Source organism: Podarcis gaigeae (genome assembly GCF_964106915.1).
Source record: "Podarcis gaigeae genome assembly, chromosome: 3".
NCBI lineage: Eukaryota > Metazoa > Chordata > Lepidosauria > Squamata > Lacertidae > Podarcis > Podarcis gaigeae.
In genome coordinates, this window is record NC_139680.1 from 103,837,812 (window position 1) to 103,862,030 (window position 24,219).

Below are 24,219 nucleotides of genomic sequence, written 5' to 3' on the forward strand. Positions count from 1 at the left end.
CAGGTTCACTTCCTTCATCTTCAGAAGAGACAAACCCCTTACAAAATGGAATTGGGAATTCCTCAGAGTGCGGGACAGGTCTAATTGCTGAATACAGGGATAGGCAACAGAATGTTGGTTTTTCTTGCCATTGCCCTTCGTATTGACCAGACAAAAACAGCATAACAAAATGAGCAAAGCCTTGCCTGGAGAGGGCTGGTAATCACCCGTCATGCTGGACTCACCATAGCTGCTGTTTCCATGACACCCTCGTCTTGGGCGCGAGGGACACCCACTTTCCGCTTCTCTGCTTCTCCCTGGGCGAACGGGGACAGGCGAGGAGGTAGTGGGGAGAGGAGTGAGAATAGAAGTTTGAATAAGTTAGTAGATAGGACCTCCGATTCAAGCATTTCCAAGAAGAGAGCGGAAGCAGGTCGGTGCTGAGCACAGGGAAAACAAAACCCTTCCAAAACACACTTTGCTTGGTTTAGGCGCCCCAGGAGAGAAGCAACATGGCAGCGGAGGTCAGGGGTCAGGGAAGCATGATCCCCAGCACTGCAGGGACCAGGGTGACCCCAGCGGCTGAGCCAGTAAGTCCAGTTAACCCAACTCTCCTATACTGTGAAAAGAAGCAGCTTATCCAGGAAAAGACAGGGGGTGGGGTGGAGGAAAGGAGGAAGAAATGTAAGAGGGATTGCTCTCGACAGCATGCCGGTTCTGGAACGGTGGCGGGGGGAGCCTGAGGGTTTCCAGATGTTGTTGGACTACAACGTCCATTACCCGTGCAAGCCGGGGCTGATGGGAGCTGGAGTCTGGTAAATATCAGGCGGGCCACAGGTTCCCCACTGCTGTTCTGCGGGGGGCAGGCCCAGGCAGGCAGGCTGCTAGCAGGGGGAAAGAGGAGGAGGAGGAAGAGGAGGAGGAGGAGGAGGAGTAACTCACAGGGCTGCCCGACTCTCGCTCCTGCCCCTTTTGGCCGTGCAGACTGCTGATCTCAGTCTGGGAACCAGAGTGAGAGACGCCCTCAAAGAAGCGCCTGCAGGAGAAACAGACGGACAGACAGACAGACGGACAGAGAGACAGACGGACAGACAGAGAGAAAGAGAAATGAGGGAGAAGTGAAGTCACCATCGCCCCCTGGGCTCAAACCCCTCCCCAGCCTCTGCCCCCAGGAAGCACCACAAGCAAAAAAACCCATCACCTGAGCCCTGGCATGGCCTGACATGGACACACAAAGACAGTTGCGGGGGGTGGGTGGAGGGAGGTGGTGGGGCCCGTTGAGCAGCGTGAAAGCAAGTCTTCACCTTTGAGGCAGAGAAAGGACACCGCAAGAGCAAAGCACGCCTGTTTCCAGGTAGAAAAAGTCACGTCCTCCCCGTTCCACTAAACTGGGAAGCTGCTATAGGCCAGGTCAGATCACTGGTCCGTCTATTGGCTACACCCAGGGGTGGGGAACTTCAGGCCCAGGGACCAGATGCAGCTCCTCATCTAACCCAGACCACACACCCTTTCCCTTCACCATCCTTGCTTTGCGCTATCGAGTGGTTGTTTTTTAAAAAATAATATTTATTACTTTCCCAACCATTTAAACACTACAAAAGAAAAAAAAAGTTAAACAAAACAATACAGTACAATACAAAAACAAAAACACTACATAACACTAACACTATCGCGTGGTTTTTGCCAGGCTGGAATTTGCACAAAAGTTACATTTGCACGTGGCATCCGGCTCTTGAAAAGTTGCCCAGAAGGCAACGCCTCCCTCGGGTTGCAAAAGGTTTGCTAACCCTGGTCTGCGTTGACTTGCAGAGGTTCTCCAGGGTTTCAGGCAAGAGTCTCTCCCAGCCCACAGCTGGAGATACCAGGGAATGAATCTGGGGCCTTCTGCATTCAAAGCACGTGTCCTGCCAATGAGCCACAGCACTTTGCTGAGCAAGAAACTGCAGACATTACAATATGGTGAGGTTGCTAAGAAGCCCCAGAGAGAGAGGCAAAGGCAAGTGGTTCAAGCTCTGGCCTGGATTTTATAGCCACACTGCAAGATCTACACCAAGGGCCTGCCTGAGTGCTGTACAGGCCTCTGCTGGGGTGTCAGCAGAGGGGATGGGAATGACTTAGGCTGTGTCTGACTTCAGACGCCTGACACAGCTTCAACAGCTCCCCCTACCCTGTCAGACTGTTCCTGGTGCATCAGAGCTGCAGCTCTAGACAGTACAGACAAACGTACTGACTGGGAACCTCAAATGTAGGTGAAGATGCTGGGAGAGCCACAATTGCTTCCAGGTGAGCAGCCAAAAAGCTTTTTTGTTAAACAGGAAGAGAGTGGTTTCCCTTGCTCTTCTCTGGTCACCAGTGAGCTGCAAAGCATTTAGCAAGCACATGTAGCAACCAAGTAGGCTTGTAACCTTTGCAAGGACAACCATCATATGTCCCAAGGTGACCTCTGTGCCTGATGTGCACCTCTGACCTTTCACTGGCCATGCATCAAGGTCACTATGGAAGTGGCCACTCCCTCACTATGGAGTTTCTGCGTTCTGGGAGGTTGCATAAAGCCACATTCTCATCCTTTGCAATGAGCAGGACCTTTTCCTGCTGGGTCTGATGGCTGGAGATCACTCCACCTAATCCAGCATCCTGTTCCACAGAGAAACCAGTTAAGTATAATTGGTTTAATTCACAATGAAGTGGGAATACCTGTGTGCACTGGTGGAAGGGTTTAACTGGAACATTCCTCTGAAGCTAAATTCAGAGCAAAAAGGGCTCTCTGAGCTGCCTTGATGGGCTGATAATTAACTGTTATTGTTCTCAGGTAGCTCTGGCTGGAGTTTTAACCTTAGATCACATGAGAGGTATTGAATTGCAAATTCGCCATTTTGGAAGGGTGTTGGCTGAAGTCTTTGTTCCCAGACTCTGTAGGGATGTAAAAGACTCTCCAGGAGCTGCGTACCCTAAGGAAGGCTGCAGTCTGGAATGCAGGCTGTGAGGAGAGACAGACCTCTGTTTCCTTCCTCACTGCTTCTATATCTTTTTCGGTGGTATGAAGTAAGAGGAAACCCCTTTTTGCGCTGCTCAGTGCTTTCGGCTGGAGACCTCCTCTCCAGTTTTTTTTGGGGGGGGGTTAGCGTCGCCTTTGAGCCCCCTCCCTCTCGTTTTTCCACAATGGGTGTGCTCCACTGAAGCAGAGCACTTTCCCTGACCTGCTCCTCAAGTGCACAATGCCGGAAGTCGTTTTTGAATAATATCTAATGGATCTGGACAATGCTTCAGTTCCAAAAGGAGTCAGTTTTTATGCATTCAGCTGCTTCAAGCTGTGCAACATTAATATCTGCAATTGTGATGGCCTGGGATTCCGATTCAGAGGATGAACCAGAGGAATCCCAGCCTGCACAGGAGTCCCCGCCTCCAGGGCCGGCTGAACTGGGGCAAGGCCTAGATGCTGAAGAGCCTGCACCTGTGGCAGAGCACCAGGAGCTGGCCCCAGGTGAAACCCTTCTGGCACCAGAGGTGCTTGAGGACTCAGTGGCGTCAGGTGAGCCTCCTCCAGGGCCCAGTAACCCTTCGGCCTCTCCTGATCTGCAGAGGCTTAGGGCAGAGAGGCGAAGGGAACTGGTTGCTCCCAGGAGGAGTGCTCGCCTTAAGGCCAGAGGAGGCGGGGCTCCTGGGGGCCGGGACCGCCCCCAGCCTTAGAAGAGGATAAAAGCCTAGTCAGCCCGGTCCCAGGTTGCGGGAGCAATGTCGTTGTTGGCTTCGGACCTTCCTGTGTTCCTGACCCCTGCTCGGCCTCCTGTTCCTGACCATCCGGTGCTCCTGTCCCCTGCTCGGCCTCCTGTTCCTGATCATCCGGTGTTCCTGTTCCCTGCTCGGTCTCCTGTTCCAGCGTTCCTGTTCCCTGCCCGGCTCTCCGCCTCGGACCTCGCCCCTCTTTGTGTGGACTCTGCTTACGCCCACGGTACCTTACCCCCGGGACCAGCACAGCAATAAGGCCAACCAGACACTTCCTAGAAGCTTTACAAGCTCCCCCCACCCAACCCTGCAACTGACTACATACTTGGAGGTACCAATTTACAATTAGGATCAACCATTGGGTTAACGTATCCTTTGTGAATTTGTCCCATCTCCCTTGAAAACCATCAAAGCCAGAGGTGAGGAACCAACAGTTCCCCCAGATGTTGCTGAACTCTATCAGCTTCCAGCCAGCATGGCCCACAATTGAGGATGCTGAAAGCTGGACTCCTGAAACATCTGGCAGGCCATGGGTTCGCCATCCCTGTCCTAAGCTGGTGCCCATCACCACATTTTGCAACTACAGAGGCCAGTAGTCTTGAATCCACTGCCAAATCCATTACCTTGATTGAAACCTACCATCCCTGTTCTTCAAACCCACGCACACTTTTCAAAACCTCTGTCCCAGCGTTGGGGACCCTGTGGCTCTCCAGATGTAGTAAAATTGCTACTCCCGTCATGTTTGACCGCTGGCCATGCTGCCTGTGGCAACTGGGAATCAGGAGTCCAGGCACAGACTCCCCAGTCCTGCTTTATCATCTCCATCTCCCAAGAGTGTTTTTTTTCTGAACCCCAAAGTTCCAGAAGTTTTGATCTTTATCTGGGGAGTTGCTCCTGCCCTGATCATTTGGTTGTGCTTTCCTGCACCCTTTCCTCAGCTCTATGATGAGAAAGGGGATCTGCAGGATCGTAAGAGAATATGGAATACCAATATGTATGTTCTGTCTCTCCTCATTGCTCCAACCTGGCCCAGCAGAGAACAAGCCATTTAAACACAGCTGCTGAGTGAGGTGACCGGGCCTATATCCTCTACCAGCCTCTGAGATGCAATTGTTTCCCCCCCATCTCCCTCCCTGCCCCTCTTCCAAGTGCACACGCAAAAGGGCTGCTTCTGAAGCAGGGATGGATGTGATCGTAACGCCCTCCCCTCCCTCGGGCAGTGCAGCCTCTCGAAGGAGGGGCGCTCCTGCTCCATCAATCCACGCCGGTCTCTGGTGGGGCTTACGCAGGGCTCTCTATCAGCCTGTCAAATCCAAGGTCAGCCTCAAGTTATCAGCATCTATCACCGAGCTACTTTATAGTTCCAAACCTCCCTCTTTCCCCCTCAGAAAATGAATCAAAAGTGCAGGAGCTGTGCCTCATAAGTCACACCCTGCCGCTGGGGCACCGTCAAGGAGCCTGGCTTCACGGTGGGAAAGGAAACCAAGGCTGCGAACATTTAAAGTATATTTAAAGCACATTCTAACCTGCCCAAATGGCCTGTTTTTTACGCTGTGAGCTGCCCTGAGATCTCTGGGTGAAGGGTGGCGTTACGCATTTAATAAAGAAGTAGATAATAAATGCCCTGCACAGTGCTACAGTCCATAGCAACTCCTAACAGTTCCCAGGATTCCTGAAATGTTTAAATGCAGGGTGTGCATGCAGCTGAATGGTCTTGTTTTTCCGGCACGGCGTCTGCCTGGGGGGTTGTCTCTCCTTTGGGGAAGGAGGAAATGGCCTCCATGGCACAGGGGAAGACCTTGCAACCCTACGAGTCTCCCGCTGGTACGAGGCCTGAGCTTCTTGCCTCACCTCCTGTCGGCTCTTACCTCAGGGTGGGCTTTGGAGTGCTGTGGACGCTTTCGTTATCCTCTATCTCGGGGCCGCTGTCGCTGTTGTTGCATTCCTCGAGGCTGTCGTAAAGCAGACCCAGGTCCTCTTCCACCTCCTGCGTCTGATCCACTGGGTCAGAATCCAGAACCTGCAGAACCCAAAACACACAGTGGGGTGTGGGGGTGGGTATACTCTCATGTACACCACAAGATGATGGAAATGAATTTCACCACTTGTAACCCCCTCTTTCCAAGACCAAAAATTAAAAAATGAAGTCACCAAGTGTTGTAATCCATTCAGAAAAGGTTGAAGATTACAGATTTTCTAGCATACTCTATGATATTTGAGCATGAATATAGGAAAGTTTATTATTTTTTTTAAAAAAAACCCTGCATGTGACAAATTTTAAGCCACATGGAGTCCCTTTTTGTGTTACACAGCTAAGCACAGGGAGGCAAAATACCCCCAACTACTGGAGGGGGGAGAAAGACCTCTTAGCTGGAGCTATTTCCTAGACATATTATTGATTAAATTGTCCCTACAGATTCTCAAACTGATCTTTACGTCTGGATGTGACGCTTCTCTGTGCAACTGATGTGCCCCCTTATGCTATGGTGGTTCTGTTGTTTTTGCATTTGTAACCTGCGTTATGGGCTATGCATCAAAATTTAAAAGCCAACAGTGACATTTCAAAATATTAAAGCACTCTGATATCACTTTAACAGTCAGGGATTCCCCCAAGGAATCTTGAGAATTGTTGTTTGTTAAGGGTGCTGACCCCATTGAACTACAATTCCCAGCACCCTTAAAAAAAAAAACAGTTGCTGGAATTGGGGGGGGGGGGGGAGAGACCTGACTGCTAAAGCGATATAAAAGTGCTTCAAATGTGTGGTGTGGATGCAGTGGCGTAGTGTGGGGGGTGCAGGGGGGGCCCGGCCGCACCGGGCGCAACATCTGGGGGTTAGGGTTAGGGGGTGCAAATCCACGGGTTAGTGGGCGCAAATCCATGGGTTAGGGGGTGCAAATTACTTGCCTTGCCCCGGTTGCCGACAACCCACGCTACGCCACTGTGTGGATGTGACTGTCGCTTTCCTCCATCTATTTTATCGGGGGGTGGGGGGTGGAACCTTAGGTGTCAGGCATGAATGAAGCTCTCGAGGCCTCTCTATCTGGCGCTTGGGGTCACCCTTCCAATAATCCTCCCTGGCCCTTCCCCACAGCCTCATCAGGAGGTTTTTGCCTAACTGGGAATGTGTCTTTGAACTCAGAGGATGCCTCTTTGCTTCCCTGGCAGCAGGAGGAAGAGATGCGGGTCTTGTGTGTGTGGATGTGAAAACCTCTGCTTTCTGAGTGGATGGAATATGTGGCCTATTGTGCCAAGGTTAGAGCCATCGCCTGTATTCTGTATTCTGTTTACGTGGCCCTTGGAGTGAAAGCCGCTCCCCACCAGGGGCGTAGGAAGGGGTGTGTGGGAGGTGTGGGGCGCCCCAGGTGTCATCCTGAAGGGGGTGACATTCGGCGCCCCCCTCCCGCCCACGACTACTCCAAGCCCGGCGAGCGGCAAAGCTGTGGCTCTCCTCCTTCCCCCGGGTTGCTGTAGGAGAGGATCGCGGCGCTGCACCAAGAGGAGGATCGCGCAATCGCACCAAACGGCCCTGTGGGTGGATTGCCCTTGCTCCTTGGGCAGATCAGCCCCGCCCCCATGGACAGATCGCCCCACCCCTGGGTGCACGACCGGAGCACCCAGCTCTGCCCCTGCTCCCCACCCATCTGACACCAACAAAGGAGTGCTGGGAGTTCATCTTCCATCATCTAATTTGAAAGGCACACTTGCCCAACTCATGAAAGTAATCCTCTTTATAGGTCTTCTGGGCTATGGCAATTTATATTTGTTATAAGCTGTCTTATCCACATTTGTTTTCTGTTATTTGCTTTTCCATCTCGCAATGCATATATACTTGTGCTAAATTAAAAAAAAGTCTTTTCAAAAAAATCCAATTACCAGATTCTGTGCCAGGCATCAGATTCCACACGAAATTATCCACACAGGGAGTTTTGAGAAGACAAACAGCTCTGTGTATAGCTACAGAAACAATTGATTCTCCTAGTCACTTCCACCACCCCCACCCCCCTTTGAACAAGCTTTTTTCCCCTTTGAACAAACTTTAATTTTTTTTTAATTCTCCCTTCTGAAACACCTTTCTTTACCTTTCTAAGGCAGAAATGCATCACATAAACACACACACACACACACAACAACAACACCAGTTGGTCATTGTTAAGACTATTTAACTTTAAAAGTGAGTTTGCTTTCTTCTTCCACCCTCCCTGCTCCTTTTCCCTTTAGTGCTGTGTCTTTTTTAGATTGTCAGCCTGCTAGTCAGGACTGTCTCATTTCAAATGATTTATTGTAAGCTGCTCTGTGAGACTTCTTTGGCTGAAGAGCAGAGTACAAATATCCTGGATGAAACAAATAAATAGTTCAAGCTCGAACCAGGCCACAGGGGGGAAATTAAGAGAAGCAGAAAGCACATGCCTGCAGCATCCTGGGCTGCCCAGGTTTCTAAAGCCAGTGGAGTTTGGAGTGCACTCTGCAACACCAGGCAAAAATCAAACAATAATCTAATGAATTTGCGGGGAAGGGGGAAATCCCTTTTTGCACCCTGACCATAGACGCCCGGAAAGAGCATTTTTCAGCTATTTGGTACTAGACAACGTCACCCACCAATCTCCCCTTTCTCTCTAGTTGTGACCATAACAAATACTTCTCATCAATCTTGTGCAATCCAACAAATGAAACCTGGTGAGGGGTGGGTGTGTGCTGTGCCCCCTCTGCCCGTCTGAACATTATCTGCTAAGACCTGCTTGGAAACCCTTAATGATGACATTTTGGTGACCTAAAGCCAGCCGATTAACCAAGGCCGAAAGGATAAATAAATAATACTGTAAAGGGGCAATATATCTGCAGGATTTTTAATTTCACCCCCCCCCCTTTTGTTCATAGAAGATGGCATTAAAACAGCATGTTAATGGCATTTGCGGATATTACTAATGATGAAAGCTGTGAATGCTAAGTAAGGACGGATTGAAATGGTTTTTGTTTTGTTTTCTGTTTAAGGGGATCTAGCAAGGTTGAGGGGGTGGGAAGCAAGCAAGAAATAACAGGCATTTGGATGCTGCCAGAGTGGGAGCAGGAAGCAGAGTTAACCTACTTCTCATGCACCAAGCATGGGATGAGGGGTTCTGATCTTCCTTGTCCTGGTGTAAATCCCATCTGTACTTCAGTTATGAATATACAAAGTGGATTTATACTGGGTTAATGGCCCACCTAGTCCAGGATTATCTCCTGCAGCTTTTGCCAACCTGAACTCCCAGATGTTCTCAACTACAACTCCCAGTGCTGGCTGGGGCTGGCGGGAGTTGCCATCCAAAACATTGGGAAGACACCAGGTTGCCAAAGGCCGGTCCGCTGTGCAATGCAGAGGTCCTTCCAGAAGAAGCCACCCCAAACTCGGCTGCCAGAGATTCTTTTCTACTGCTGGTGCTGGAAGACTGCACCTTCTGTACTTAAAGCATGCGATCTGCCGTCAGGCTGCGGAGAAGGGAAGAAGGCCATTCTCTCACCTCTGCAAGAAACCAGCTCCCCTTGGTATACCTGAAGGAACGTCTCCACCCCCATCGTTCAGCTCAGACCAGTAGGTCAAGCGCCAAGGGCCTTCTGGCGGTCCCCTCACTGTGAGAAGTGAGGTTACAGGGAACCAGGAAGAGGGCCTTCTTGGTGGTGGCACCTTCCCTCCCAATCAGATGTCAAGGAAATAAACAACTACCTGACTTTTAGAAGACAAGTTTTTAATGGAAGTTTTTAATGTTTGGTCGTGTTTTTAATATTCTGTTGGAAGCTGCCCAGAATGGCTGGGGAAACCCAGCCAGATGGGCAGGGTATAAATAACAAATTATTATTATTATTATTATTCACCCTCCACAGTCACCTGGCAGTGGCCATTCATCTGTCTGCAGCAAGGGTTAAATGAGGCGAACAGGGTAGTCTGTGTCAGGTCTGCTGGGAGACCACCCTATGCAGTTCCTCCTTTCCCATTCCGGCTATAGGCGTCGTCCCTCCCCCCAACTTAACGCACTATCAACTCGTGTGTGGCGCCAGGAAATAATTAAATAATCCAATTCAAACCGGGAAATGACGGGTGAGAGGGAGAGGCCGAGCGTCTTCATGGCTCACAAGGAGACCCTCCCCGGAGCATGAAGAAAGACGTCAGTGAGGGCAGGGGAATCTCCGAAGAGACCAGAGGTGCAGCGGGACTTTGTTTACTCTGTTCAGCCTCCCCGCCTAACAGCTGATGCATGTGGTGGCGCAGAAGCAGCCACTTTCCCGTGCATTGTCCCAGCCAATCCCGGAGGGCCAATTCTAGTTGTGGATATTTGGGGATGCAGTGTTTTTGGTAGAGGTTGAAGAGAGAGCGGCAGTTTAAACGATGTTTTATAGAGGATGCTCCCCATGTGATTTCACTTATGTGCGCAGGGCCCCCCGAATATAACCCCCACGTAAGTGGGGGGGGGATGGGACATCTGCAGTTCCCCACCCCTACCTACAGGCACGAAGTCCACCGTAGACAATGAAGCTGTCTAATACCATGTCAGACAATGGGACCATCTAGCTGAGCAGCACCTACACTGGCCGGCAGCCGCTCTCCCAGGTTTCAGACAGGGAGTCTTTGCCAGTCCTCCCTGGAGATGATGGGGAACAAACCAGGGACCTTCTGCACTCTAAGCAAACGTTCCACCACTGAGCTAGCTAAGCCTTCCTCAGCAGGGTCCTGCTCACAGGGTGCCAGCTGCCCAAGAGACAGGTGTTGCTCCTGCAGACAGGAACCTATGTAGGGAGATGGGGTGGGGAGAGGAAGAGGAGGGTAGAAGAGAGAAAGCCGGCTGGCCACACGCCTGACAGGGACAGACTCAGAGCTTCTTACCTCGTCCGTCACTTTAAACCTCTTCAGCAAGGCAACAAATTTCTGCTTGAAGTTTGGTTGCTAAAATGAGAAGGAAGTTGGGGATGGGGGTAAACATTTCAATCACAGTGCTAGAGGCTTCTCACTTCCCACCTACCCTGGCTACAGACACACGCCTCGCTGGTTTCTTTAAACTTTTCCTGAAGGCAAAACCTACTAGCCAAAATAATAATAATGATGGGGGCGAAAACCCTAAGCAGGCCCAGCTCCAGGTATTGTTGGGCAGGCTGCCCCCTCGGCACCAACCACCCCCTGCCCAGTACAGTGGTACCTCGGGTTAAGTACTTAATTCATTCCAGAGGTCCGTTCTTAACCTGAAACTGTTCTTAACCTGAAGCACCACTTTAGCTAATGGGGCCTCCTGCTGCCGCCGCGCCGCCAGAGCACGATTTCTGTTCTCATCCTGAAGCAAAGTTCTTAACCTGAAGCACTATTTCTGGGTTAGCGGAGTCTGTAACCTGTAGCGTATGTAACCTGAGGTGTATGTAACCCGAGGTACCACTGTACTTATCACCGCCACCTCCACTCGGGGCTCTTGCCATGGGTGCTGACAGCACCCCAATCCCCACAGCGGCTTATGGGCCAGTTCTCTTACACTGCCTATTACCAACACTACCTTTCCTCCAGCTTCCTTTGGAAGTCAGGGACACTGGAAGTTGTTTTATACTGAGTCAGGCCACTGGGTCCATCTTAGGTCAGTTTTGTCTGCACTGAGCGGTAGCATCGACTCTCCAGATTTCGGACAGGGGTCTCTCTGCACCCTACCTGGAGATGCCAGGTAAACCTAGAGCCTTCTGCATGAAAAGAAGATGCTCTACTGCTGAACTACGGCCAACGACAAGAACACAACATACGACTGCTTAATAAATCATCTGAGCACTGAACAGAACGTGGAAGCAGCCATGGTCTTTGCTCAGAGGACTCGGAATCTGCGAGGCCAGAATATAGGCTTTGGGTGGGAAGATGTCAAGACCCATTATTGCCCCAGCCCTGACAGAGCTGCCACTCCGCTGACAAGCAGCCCTTTCAGCCATATCCAAAAGCAAATCAATGTAGCAGCTGACTGCGTGCCCCTAAGTGCTGCGCATAAGCAGGCGCACGAGAAGCCTGCCATGTAGACGGCCATTTGGATGGAGGGATGTGGAGGTCAGGAATCAACAGTGGATGGGGGTTTGCATGCATGGATGGCTTGAAGGCGCCGGGTTGCTGAAAAGCAGCTACCACACAAAGGCATGTGCTAAGAGCATGGGTGGGGAATCTGTGGCCTTCCAGATATTGTGGGACTCCACATCTCCCATTCAGCCCTAGCCAGCATGGCCAACGGTCAGGGATGATGGGAACTGTAGTCCGACCTTATCCAGAGGGCATCAGTGGAGAAGACTGTTATATGGGATCAATGAGTTACGGAGGTTGTCTATTACGCAGATTAAGCACATTTGCTTATTTTGCACAATTTACTTGGCTCCTGCTAATTTGGGGGGAAATAACTGGAGATGAACTTCTCCAGCATACCAACGAGTTCAACTTCTGGTCAACCAGACTCTAGCCTGAGTGCTGTCCTCTATGGCGCCACCTGCTGTGGAGGATCAGAGAGCCTCCCGCATCTTGTCTATTGCTCTGGGAGTAAAATAAAATAAAAACTCCAACCCCCACAAACTCCCCTTTGGAAAGGCAAGGAAGGGTGTCTTTACTCTGGTCATCGATGTGGTTCTGATCATTTTCCGCCTGGCTTTCTTCGGTTTCCTCACTTCATCCTCTTCATCATATAAATCCTGAGAAGCGAGAGATGGCAGCATGGAATCAGAAGAATGTGAAGTTCCACCCCTCTCCACGTGGCCTCAGAGATGCACCAGGCAGCTCCCTTCACTGGCCTTATTTCGCACCGGGCAGAATGTGTCCCTGAACTTGATAAAGACTCTGACTGGTCTGAATGGAGGACAGAGAAGGGTGAGAGTAGAAAGTAGCCTGCTGTAGAAAGGCAGAACTTGTTGGTCATACCTGCCATGTGGCCCTTGAAAAGTTGCTCAGAAGGGACTGTGGCCCTCAGGATGGAAATACCATTTTCAGGCTGAGCAAGACCACTGTACATAACTGATGGCAATACGGGTGAGATGCTAAAGCAGCAGCATAGCTTGGAAGGCAACATGGGGAGAACGGCAGAAGTCAATGTGCTGCCTTTGTTGCTGGGACTCCAACTCCCATCAGCCCCAACCAGCACAGCCAATGGTTAGGGATGATGGGAGTTCTAGTCCAGCAACACCTGAGAGGCACCAGATTGGCTACTGCTGTCATAGAGGGAAGGTGAGACTCAAATGGGATAGACAGACAGACAGCAGGCTGGTTGGTAGCTACCTGGCCTTGCACGGCATCATCGCTGGCTTCCTGCTCAGAGGAAAAGCTGTCGTCCTCTTCTTCAGAGTAGTTGTCAATATCTGGAGAGCGATCTGGTAAGGGAAAAGGCAGAGACCATGGCCAAACTGCACTGCGCCAGCAAGGGGAATGGAAGGGAGTCTGGGGGAAAACATGGTATGGAGCCACTGAGTTTGCTATTAAGGCCTAGGAATCTGTCACTGATGGCAGGGAGCCACTGTAAGGATTCTGGATGAGGTGTGGCACAAGCAGAGTGAAAGAACAGAGGGCATGTTTAGAAAACAAAGCTATTCTGGATGGATGTAGAAAAGGACATATCACAGGACAGAAAGTCAGTGACGGTACAGATGAGAGTTGGATGAGAACCTGACCAAAACAGTTTTTAGGTACTAGACTCAGAGAAGCTTTAGGTTTAAGGAATACATTACTATGTTTGCGATAACTTTTAACAAAAAACAACAACCCCTGAAGCTTTTCTTTTAGGGATAGTTAGCTAATAGAATTAATGGATTATGCTGAAATGGCAAGATTAATGGGTGTAATAAGAAACCAAGAAGAATAAATTATTAAAGATTGGGGAAATTTTGTAGTATATTTGAAAATCTCATGTATACAAATAAGCTCATTAGCAGACTAACGTAAAACTAGCAGTTAGATTATTATGAGAACTAAAAAATTACTTAAAGATGGAGTCATGTGGAAAATGCAGCATGAAAATTAAAATTTAAAAGAAACCACAAAAATGGGGTGGGGGGAATCAAATATATGTGATTTGTGTTTTTGCTATTTGCATGTCTGTAAATTTCTTTTGAAAAACCGAAAAATAAAATTTATAAATAAAATAAAATAAAATAAAAATAAGTAACACATTACCAGCTTTGATTTTGGGGCCAGAGGGGACGTTTCCATCTTCGTGATCAATGGGCTGGCTAGAGAGAGAGTAGATGCTGATTTCGGCCACTCGGATGCTCACATCCTTGATGTTGCTGTGGAGGCCCAGGAGCTGCCCTCCATCTGTCGGGTGCTGCATGACCTGAATAAGGGATCAATGATACTCAGCACACAGGAGGAAGCCTCTGGAGCAGGCCAGTGACCTGCCGTAGGGAGGCAGAATAACATGTATTTGGGCTCCGTGTAGAGAAATGTGTTCTACATTGGGCTGCCTTTGAAGATGGCTTGGAAACTGCAGTTGATGCAGAATTCAACAAGCAGAATGTTGATCACAGCAGGACTGTCTGAACAAAGAACACCACTTTTGGCATGACTGCGCTGGATACGAATTTGTTTCCAGGCTTAATTCAAAATGCTAGTTTCTGCTTATAACACCTTATGAAGATTAGAAACTCAGGGCCTTAAAAGAACCAACAGGAACCAACCTGGACCCTGCAATTAGAGGCTCTCAACATGAGACTCTTAATCTCAGGGTTGTGGGTTTGGCCCTCATGTTGGACGAAATAGTCCAGCACTGCATCGGGTCAGACTAGAAAAATCCTGTGGTCCCTTCCAACTCTACAATTTATGATCATTATCTTGAGACCCTCCTTAGTGTGGCCCCTCCATGCTCAGAAGTTGGCAACACGAGATTGGGCCTTTCCAGTGGTGGCCCCCTAGATGTGGAATGTTCTCCTCAGGAAGGCACACCTGGCACACCCCACCCATCCCATTTTTTTAAAAAAATGGAACGCTTCACGAATTTGCGTGTCATCCTTGTGCAGGGGCCATGCTAATCTTCTCTGTATACAGTGGAGCCTCGCAAGACGAAAAGAATCCGTTCCGCGAGTCTCTTCGTCTAGCGGTTTTTTCGTCTTGCGAAGCAAGCCCATTAGCGGATTAGCGCTATTAGCGGCTTAGAAAAAGGGGGGGGGGGAAGTCGGAAAAACTCGCAAGACGTTTCGTCTTGCGAAGCAAGCCCATAGGGAAATTCGTCTTGCGAAGCACCTCCAAAACGGAAAACCCTTTCGTCTAGCGGGTTTTTCGTCTTGCGGGGCACCACTGTAGTTCCAATTTTAGTATATGTGCTGCCGAAGCGAGCACCCCACCCATCCCATTTATATTTATATTTAGGCGCCAGGCAAAGACTTTTCACTTTACCCAGGCTTCTGGCCCTTACTCTGAAGGCTGAAACTGTGTCCTCTTTTAGTGGGGTGGGACCTGTAAGCCCTGCCTTTTTTTCTGTACAGCTGTGCTTTTAGGATTTTTTATTGGAAATTCCTAATTGGCTTTAAGGTAACTCGCTTTGCTTCCCTCCGTGAAAACAGCGACTGGCAAATACAATGAATAACATCAGCAAAAACAAGCAAGCAACTCCCAGCATCCCTTGCCATTGACTTTGCTTGCTGGAGCTGATGAAAACTGCGGCTCAACAACATCTGGGCCTCCATGTGGAAGAGGAGCTCCGTATACAGGATCTACCTAGAGGAGGGGCTCCAATTCTATTCCCTTGCGCAGGAGGAGGCTTCTGGGACAGACCAGGCCCCTCCCACTTACAAGAAGCACAACCTCCCAAGATCTTGAGAAGATGCCCTGGTGCCTCTCCTGCTTCCCATCAGCTCTGGCACCACCAAGAGCCCATTGCTCAGAGATGGTTAAAGGCATGGGATGCCCACATAACTGCCCAGCTTGCTGCTTCCCTTACCTCAGCCATGTTGATGATGCCCACTGCCAGGGTCTTGTAGCCCAAAATAGTGCGGTTCTTGTACCTCTTTCTGCGCTGGAGCATGATTTGGAGCTTGTTGCCATCACGTTTCAGGAAGTGTGGGTACTACAGGGAGAGGAGGAGACAGATTCAGATAATATGCTGTTTTTGAGGTGCCCGTTCAGTGTAGCGGTTCGGGCAGAGGTCGGCAACCTAAGGCCCATGGGCCCGTTCTTGCCCATGAGCTTCATGGAACCGGCCCATGGATGTTCCGTGGATCGGCGTGGGGATTCCGTGTTCTTCCCCCCCCCCCACAGCACCATTTTTCTCTCACTGCGGGGACCAACTTCCGGGTCGGAAGAGCACCGGATATAGCGTGTGTACATGCTATTTCTGGCGCACTTCCAGAACGGAGGAGCGCCTGTGCGCAAACGATCTTTCCGGCACTCTTCCGACCCAGAAGAGCACCAGAAATAGCTCTGGCCCACCAAGAGGTCTGCCGGGGAGTGGCCTCAAAAAATGTTGCCAACCCCTGGGTTAGGGTGAAGAAGATGATGATGATGAATTACACTTATTAGCCACTTTTTCTTCCATTTGCAGGAAGTAAATGCAAAGTGACTTACATTATAATAGAAAAAAAATTAAACCAACATAAAACAAAAATAAAAGAAAGGCTAAAACATTCACACACGCAGAAGACGGCCGAACACATCCCACCCACTGAAGAGGCCACATCATCTAAAACTCTCCAAACGAAAGGTCATAAGCCCAACTGAAAAGAAACGTTTAGCCTGGCACCTAAAAGTAGCCAGTTATGGTACCAGGCATGTCTTCCTAGGGAGAGCATTCCATAAGCAGGGCAGTGCTAGGGTTCAAATCCCCACTAAGCCATGCAGCTCATCAGGTGGCCTTGGTCCGGTCACAGTCTCTCAGCTACCCTCACCGAGTTGTTACAAGGATAAAATTTTAAAAGGGAGAACCATATACACCATCTTGAGCTCCCTGAAGGGCAGGTGGAATATAAACATAGTGGGAGTACGAGTAGTAAATAAATAATAAATAAGAACCCGGCAGAGAACTCAAAAAGAAACAAGCTTGATTTCTCAAACGCTCCCCATTTTTTCTTCCATGCATCTCCTCAACACTGGGGAAACCCAGTCAGATGGAAGGGGTATAAATAATAAATTATTATTATTATTATTATTATTTACACCATGGCTAGCAGTTCACTCAGCCTAGCCCATCCTTCCTCATTCTGGTGTCGCTCCAGATGTTCACTAGATCTTATCTCCCATTAGCCCTGACTCGAAGAAGGAGAAGGAGAAGGAGAAGGAGAAGGAGAAGGAGGAGGAGGAGAAGAAGAAGAAGAAGAAGAAGAGTTTGGATTTGATACCCCACTTTATCACTACCCTAAGGAGTCTCAAAGCGGCTAACAATCTCCTTTCCCCTCCTCCTCCATAACAAACACTCTGTGAGGTGAGTGGGGCTGAGAGACTTCAGAGAAGTGTGACTAGCCCAAGGTCACCCAGCAGCTGCATGTGGAGGAGCGGGGACTCAAACCCGGTTCACCAGATTACGAGTCCACCGCTCTTAACCACTACACCACACATGCTCCCATGCTCTAGGCCATGCTGAGGGACACCAGATTGGGGCAGGCATACTCTCATGAATGGTTGATTTGAAAGGAGCCTTTGGCTGCCATCCTAAACACATTTGCTAGGAAGCAAGCCCCATTGAACACAGCAGAACTGACTTCCAGGGGGTAAACATGTCTAGGGCTGCTGTCAGAATAGCAATCCTACCCTACATGTGCAAGAGAAAGCCTCTTCAACAGAATCTCAAGGAAACTCCTAAAGCTCTTCCCATTCTGTTCCCAAATGCACTGTCTGTTCAGAAAGCCAGAGATGCAGGGAAAAGATTTTAATCATCCTGTCGAGGGATGGTTCTCTGCTATCTGGCGAGCAAAGTTCAAATTACCTGCAACGAAAATGTCAGTTCCAGGTCAGTCTCCATCAGGCCTCCAGGGGGCAGAACATATTCATTGGATCTCAGGACTCTCTTTGAACCCTGCAACAAGACCCAGATTGAAGTGTTAAGAGTCAATTATCGCATCACAACCTCAGCTGGCCTGTGTAAGGGAGGAAAAACACAACGCCAAGAATTTGACGACACAAGGTGAAGCAACAGAGCAGTCTGTATTAAGCAGAAGATTATTTCCAGAGATCTGAGCCTTAAAGAAAAGGAAATGGGGAATGTAGGGGCAAGGGGTGGCAGCATGTCACTGAAAAGCAACTAGGTACAAATGCTTTAAGACGACTTTCTCCTAATAAATGAACACAGCAAGCAAAATTCAATGAGTTCACACAGGATGACCCGCGGAGCCACAGAAGGACTGCATTGAGCTTTACCTATATATTTCAATATATCTTGCATTTATGTCATGCTTTTAAAAAATAATAAATACATATATACAAGCAAAGACAGGCAGGTGCTACAGGTCCCTTTTCACCACCCAATTCTCCCACAGCACACCACCAGCCAGCTGGTCTGGATCTGAGCCAAAGTTATGAGACAAGTCCTTCCGTTCAGCCGCCCACAAATTGTGGTAGACCAGGGCACGGTCAACTAGCCCTCCTCCTTGCAACCAATGATTTCAACATGCTCCTGGTGGTCTTACTGAGTTTTAAACGAGGCACGTTGAAAGGTTTGTCCACTGTTTGGCTTGTGCGGAAGGGAGGGAATGTCAAGAGTTGTAGGAAATGAAGAGAGCTCCCACACTTTAATGTCACAAGTCTTCTTTTGGATTTTGGATGCAACAAGTATGCCATCAGTTGGCCAGTCTTTCTCAAGCTGGTGCCCTCTGTAGGTTTAGGCTCATAACACCCATCAGTCCTGGCTGATGATGGGAGTTTTAATCCAAAACATACGAAGGGTGCTAGGTTGAGGAAGACTGCTGTAAGCAATATGATGTCTGAATGCATGAAGTCCAAAAGTGCAAAGGATTCATTACTCTGGGGTTTCATCTTTGCTACTGTGTTTGAACAAACGCAAAAGGTCACTCTGATGGGCAGCAGTTTTCCACGGTCTCAGGTAGAGTCCTTTCCTAACTCTATTACCTAAGATCCTTTCAGCTGAAGGTGAGCATAGGATCATGTGCTCTGCTATGAATGGACAGAAAAGCAGAGCGTGGTGCTGTCAGAATAATTCTTATGCTCATAAAAGGTAAAGGTAAAGGGACCCCTGACCATCAGGTCCAGTCACAGATGACTCTGGGGTTGCGGCACTCATCTTGTTTTATTGGCCGAGGGAGCTGGCGTACAGCTTCCAGGTCATGTGGCCAGCATGACTAAGCCGCTTCTGGCGAACCAGAGCAGTGCACGGAAACGCTGTTTACCTTCCCGCCAGAGAAACTTGCACTTTGACGTGCTTTCAAACTGCTAGGTGGGCAGGAGCAGGGACCGAGCAACGGGAGCTCACCCCGTCGCGGGGATTCGAACCACCGACCTTCTGATCAGCAAGCCCTAGGCTCTGTGGTTTAACCCACAGCACCACCCGCGTCCCGATCTTATGCTCATACCCGTGCTTAAAAACAAACTTTCCCAGGTGTTTAAGGTTGAAGTGTGCCTCCAGTTCTCATCCGCAAAAAGCAGGCACAACTTATCGAGCCCCAGCTGGGCATTCCTGAACCAAGGCTGCCCCAAATGCTAGGCACACCGTGCAGTCTCGCTTAGATGCTCCACCTCGGCAGCCAAGCCACTGCTAAGAAAGCAATTGCCTATTTCCCTGCTCAAATGAGCCGGGGGGATTTTCTCCATGCTGCAGGGAGGGTCGCTCCACTGCCAGTGAGAAGTTCAGAGAAAGAGCAGAGCAGAGCCAAATTATCCACCCACCTCGCCTTATTAAGCCGCGCAGAATTAACTTGGCTCGGGGGCAAACATTACACAGATCTGTCTGAGTGGAGAGATTCCACTTCCAGCAGGATTAACCTGGCTCACCTTGGGAGGGGAAAAGGAAACGGATTAGCCGGCGGAGAGTTGCGGCAGCTCTCCCACTTTGCCCACCAGGACTCCCAAGGCGTTATGCTGGTAATGCCCTTTTAATTAGTTTTAAAATAATATTAATCCACCAAGTATAATCGAAGAAGGCATTCTGGTGCCTTCGGAGCTCAAAGGCACTCAATGTGTGAGGGAAAAAAGTAGCCTTTGCTGGATACTATAATCCTCTGGGGTTAAGTCTACAAGGCGAGCCACAACAAGGAAGACGAGGGGGCAGGCAGCCAGTTGGGACTGGTGGGGCGCAAGGCAGGAGGTCAACAGTAGGTGGAGCCAGTGCCACACACGCAGAGACAACAGGGTCTCGTTTTGACAACCATCCGCCTCCCTGCTGAGTTTTACAAAAGCTACACCAATTAAGGAGGGGAAGGAAGCTGGCAGGTGGTGTCATCCACTGGATTGGTTATAAGCAAGATGACCGACTGGGGTGGAGGTGCCCAAAGGTAGACTGAGGCTGGGGAAGAGCCCCACTCTCCCTTATGGACCAGCCTCTGCTTGGTGTATGCTATAGGCCAAAGTCCTAGGCATCACAAACAGAAGGATTTACTTCCGAGTAGCCCTGCTTAAGATTGCACTGCTCGCTCTAGGATTCTTTGGACAGGGGTGAGGAACCTGTGTCTCTCCATCAATGCATTCATTTGAAACTGAGCTTTGCAGGGTTCATCATCCTTCATCTGGGTCTGTCTGGTGGAACCCTACATCAGGGATGAGGAACCCGCGGTCCTCCAGACATTGCTTTATTAGAGCTCCCACTGTCCCTGACCACTGACCACTCTGTCCAGTCCAGGAAAGAGGGGAACCCAACATCTAGAGGGCCTCTGGTTTGAAACGAGCAGGGCACACATCAGAAACAGAGGCTAATCTGAGAAAAGCCTCCCACAAACATTAGGGTGGTTCCCTAGACCAGATGGGTGGGAGATGGGCTTCATGCTGTTGATGGGGTTACATTTCCTCTGAAGGAGCAGGTGCGTAACTTGTGGGTACTCCTGGATTCTTTGCTGTTGCTTGAGGTTCAGGTGGCCTCAGTGGCCCGGAGTGCCTTCCATCAGCTTCAGGTGGTGGCCCAACTATGCCCCTATCTGGACAGGGATAGCCTAACTACTGTTGTCTATGTTCTGGTAACCTCAAGGTTAGATTACTGCAATGCAGTATATGTAGGGCTGCCTCTGAAGACGGTTCAGAAACTTCAGCTAGTGCAGAATTCAGCCACCAGGTTGCTCAGGGTATTGGGGGGGTGTTATTGGGTTATTTTTATTCTGATAATGTATTTTGTGGTTTTGTATTTTGATTTTATTTTGTGAACCGCCCTGAGACCTCTGGGTATAGGGCGGTATATAAATTCAAACAACAACAACTTAAGAAACTGGGTGGTTCGTGTAGGAGAAAATGGTTGTTCATCTAATTTGGTGCCATGACATACAGCACTTTATAGGTCAAAATCAGCCCAATAAATTATGTCTGGAAACAAACTGGCAGCCAGTAAAGAAACAAGAGATGTCTCATGTATAATGCACTGCAGTAACCAGGGCTGGACATTAGCAGGGCATCAATAACAGTCACGAGGCTCTTTCTGTGTAGGAAACGTCACAACTGGTTCACAGACTTAAGCAGGTGAAAGGTGCTTTGTGCCACACGGATAGAATCATAGAGTTGGAAGGTACCCTGAGGGTCATCTGGTCCAGTGTTTCCCAACCTTGTGCCTCCAGCTGTTTTTGGACTACAATTCCCATCATCCCTTGCCACTGGTCTTGCTAGTCAGGGATGATGGGAGTTGTAGTTCAAAAACAGCTGGAGGCACAAGGTTGGGAAACACTGATCTAGTCCAACCCTCTGCAATGCAGGAATCTCAGCTCAAGCATCCATGACAGATGGCCATCCAACCTTTGCTTAGAAACCTCCAAGGAAGGAGAGTCCACAACCTCCCAAGGAAGACCGTTCCACTGTCGAACGGCTCTTACTGTCAGAAATGTTTAGTCAGAATCTCCTTTCTTGTCAAGGATCATTCAGGCCACCAAATTAAGGCCCCAATCTCACAGTACTCAACAGTGACAAATGTGATCCTTAAGGGGAACTGCAACCCCATCCAAAACAGATTGAACACCACCCTATTAATCTAGTGAGGCAGTAACTGCTAGTGCCACCATTTTGTCTAGATTTAATTAGCTGTTATTCAGCCTATTACCAATTCCAGAGGTGTTCAGCTCTTGAAATAGGGCAGGGGTGAGGAACCTTTGTCCCCCAGATGTTGCTGAACCACAACTTCCTTCAGGTCAAGCAAGCTTGGTGAACGGTCAGGGATTATAGAGGTTTCCCACACCTGAAACAGTCACACACAGTATTTCTACTTCTACTATTTTGTTCTGAAACAAACTCCCAGGCCTAAATAATGCCCTACTCTCTTTAATGGCCAATTGTCCCTGGCTTCTCCAAACTCTCAGAAAGTTGACATCATTTGCCTTGCCAAAGGGCAAGACCCTGAGCAGGTCCGAATTTATGGTAAAACCACGGACCGAATGCCTCTGGTAGACGCTCTGCATAATCCAGATGAAAGACGAGCCAGAAGGAATGGTCAAGATATAACTCCTGACACTCACAACAGGGCTAATTTGAGATGGACTTGAATGAACCTAAAACAGGCATAGCATGTGACCAATGTCAAAAATAGTTGCTTGGGTGGTGGATAAAATCATTGGAGAGAAGTGTTTTGGGAGGAAGGAAGCTCCACAAGAAGGAAGATATTATCTGCTGCTTCAGGGCCTACCCTGCTATGCTCTCACATGACTTGTAAATAAAAGCAAATGTGGCCCATTGGCTGAAGTGTAAATTAAGGCCTAGAAGGGGAGCGTTCAAAGCCCAACCCAATTAATAACTTGCTGGGAGGCCTCAAGGAAGCCGCCACGTTTCCGTGCCAATTCTCCATTTGCATAAAGGGAACGATAACCTACTTCAAAGGTTGCTTTGAGATAGAATTAAACAAGGTAGCGAATGCTACAGATTGACTTAGTCCTTCCTCATACGGTGTGGATATTAAGTCTCAAATTCTGCCTTCAGGAATAGCATTTGATGCGGTACACTTCTGGGTGTGGCTATGTGCAGCGCCACTTCTGAGTGGTATTTACTTCCATGATTCCGTCTCAACTGGCAATAATAATGACATAATTATTGGTGTCAAGAGAAGGTGTGTAAGCCTGTCTGCCTTGTGAGATCATTGTCAGATACTTTCCAGTGTTCCCAAAAACATACTTGGTTGGGAACAGGGAGAGGGTCTGTTCAGCAACTGTGCCCAGAACATGGTTGTCTTGTTTTCTGAGACAAATTCATCTCATCCCATCTCTAACAGTCTTCCATAAGACAATCAAAGCCTTGCTTTTTCAGGAAAGCTTTTGGGCGATAAATCGTCGTTCTCATTCTGAACTGGTGTAATTGCTGTGGTTACATTATTATTGGTGGTTGTGGTATCTTTCATCTTTCATCTTGCTGTTTAGTTCTAAGACACTGCTGAGACAACTTGTATTTTCTATCTCAGCTACAGGACTGCTGACCGTGGTCCTGAATCAGCTCCTTGGTCCTTATTCACAGGTCTGGCCTTAGCTTGCCATCTGTTCCAGAACCCCAGGACAACTGATCTCTTCAGTTGGGCCATCATCTTTTCTTGGTGGTGGATATCACCATGGATCAGGAGACAACTTAGTAAGTGCAAGGTCCCTCCAGCTAAAAGCAACTACACACATCTGTGTTCATATGGCTGAAAACATAATGGTTGGGTTCCAAAGCATATGTGTGATACAGGTAGACACAGCAGGCAACTTCCTACTGATTGCTGCTCTTTCCAGTGTTTAGACAGAAACTTCCATTTATCCAACACAAAGAGGTGAAATAGCTCTTGGTGGCATTCACTACGTGGCCCACCCTGATACTCTCCACGGGGTACAGAGTGCAAGATCCTCATCTAGGCCAGTCTTCCCTGACGTGTCCTCCAAAGGTTTTGGACGACAGCCTCCATCTGCCCCAGCCAGTGAGGGCTGAGGCTGATGGGAACTGAAGTCTAAAACATCTGGAAGGCACCAAGTTGAGGAACGTTGCTCTAGAATCCCCAGGGCTTAACTTCTCTTTCTCAAAAAGGCAAAGAGATCGCTCTCTTCTAGCATTGCTCTATTGCTGCTAAAAGATTTGTTAGACAAACCCCTTCTTTTCTGACATTCAGTTTGGTTTCAAGGAAAGTGGGGAGTGACTGTAAGCCTGGAGGCAATAGGAAAAAAGGAAGAACAAAGAAAACGGAACCAAGAGTCAAAATGCATCAGGCACTACTGGTTCAGCACGGCAAGTCACTGTGTAGGGAACAGGTGGAAGAAGCCACCAAGCCAGCTGGTTACTTGCAAGCAGCCTGACCAGCACTCACCTTGTACAGGCTGCAGATGGGGAAAAATGGGAACGGTGAGATGTTGCAAGCTTTCAAGATGGGTCCTTCCCAATGCCCTGAGCTGCCTGCCTTCTTCCTCACAGCTAGTCCAGGGGTGGCACTGCTTGCTGGTTTCCTCCTCCTTAGCCCCAGCGGGGCAAAACTACA

At 49.1% G+C, this 24,219-nt stretch overlaps 1 protein-coding gene across 4 annotated transcripts in view; it reads right to left on the reverse strand.

Annotated features, from left to right (window-relative positions):
• LOC310841777 (phosphofurin acidic cluster sorting protein 2-like) overlaps positions 1 to 24,219 on the reverse strand; it is a 180,659-nt gene that overhangs the window by 19,038 nt on the left and 137,402 nt on the right. For all 4 annotated transcript variants that reach the window (XM_083733203.1, XM_083733202.1, XM_083733201.1 and 1 more), the window contains exons 3-11: positions 17,578 to 17,667; positions 15,601 to 15,726; positions 13,839 to 13,998; positions 12,948 to 13,039; positions 12,287 to 12,367; positions 10,557 to 10,616; positions 5,571 to 5,722; positions 922 to 1,015; positions 225 to 296 (exon numbers count right to left, since the gene is read on the reverse strand). In XM_083733203.1, coding sequence (XP_083589329.1) covers positions 225 to 296; positions 922 to 1,015; positions 5,571 to 5,722; positions 10,557 to 10,616; positions 12,287 to 12,367; positions 12,948 to 13,039; positions 13,839 to 13,998; positions 15,601 to 15,726; positions 17,578 to 17,667 — 927 coding nt within the window. The remainder of the gene's footprint in view (positions 1 to 224; positions 297 to 921; positions 1,016 to 5,570; positions 5,723 to 10,556; positions 10,617 to 12,286; positions 12,368 to 12,947; positions 13,040 to 13,838; positions 13,999 to 15,600; positions 15,727 to 17,577; positions 17,668 to 24,219) is intronic.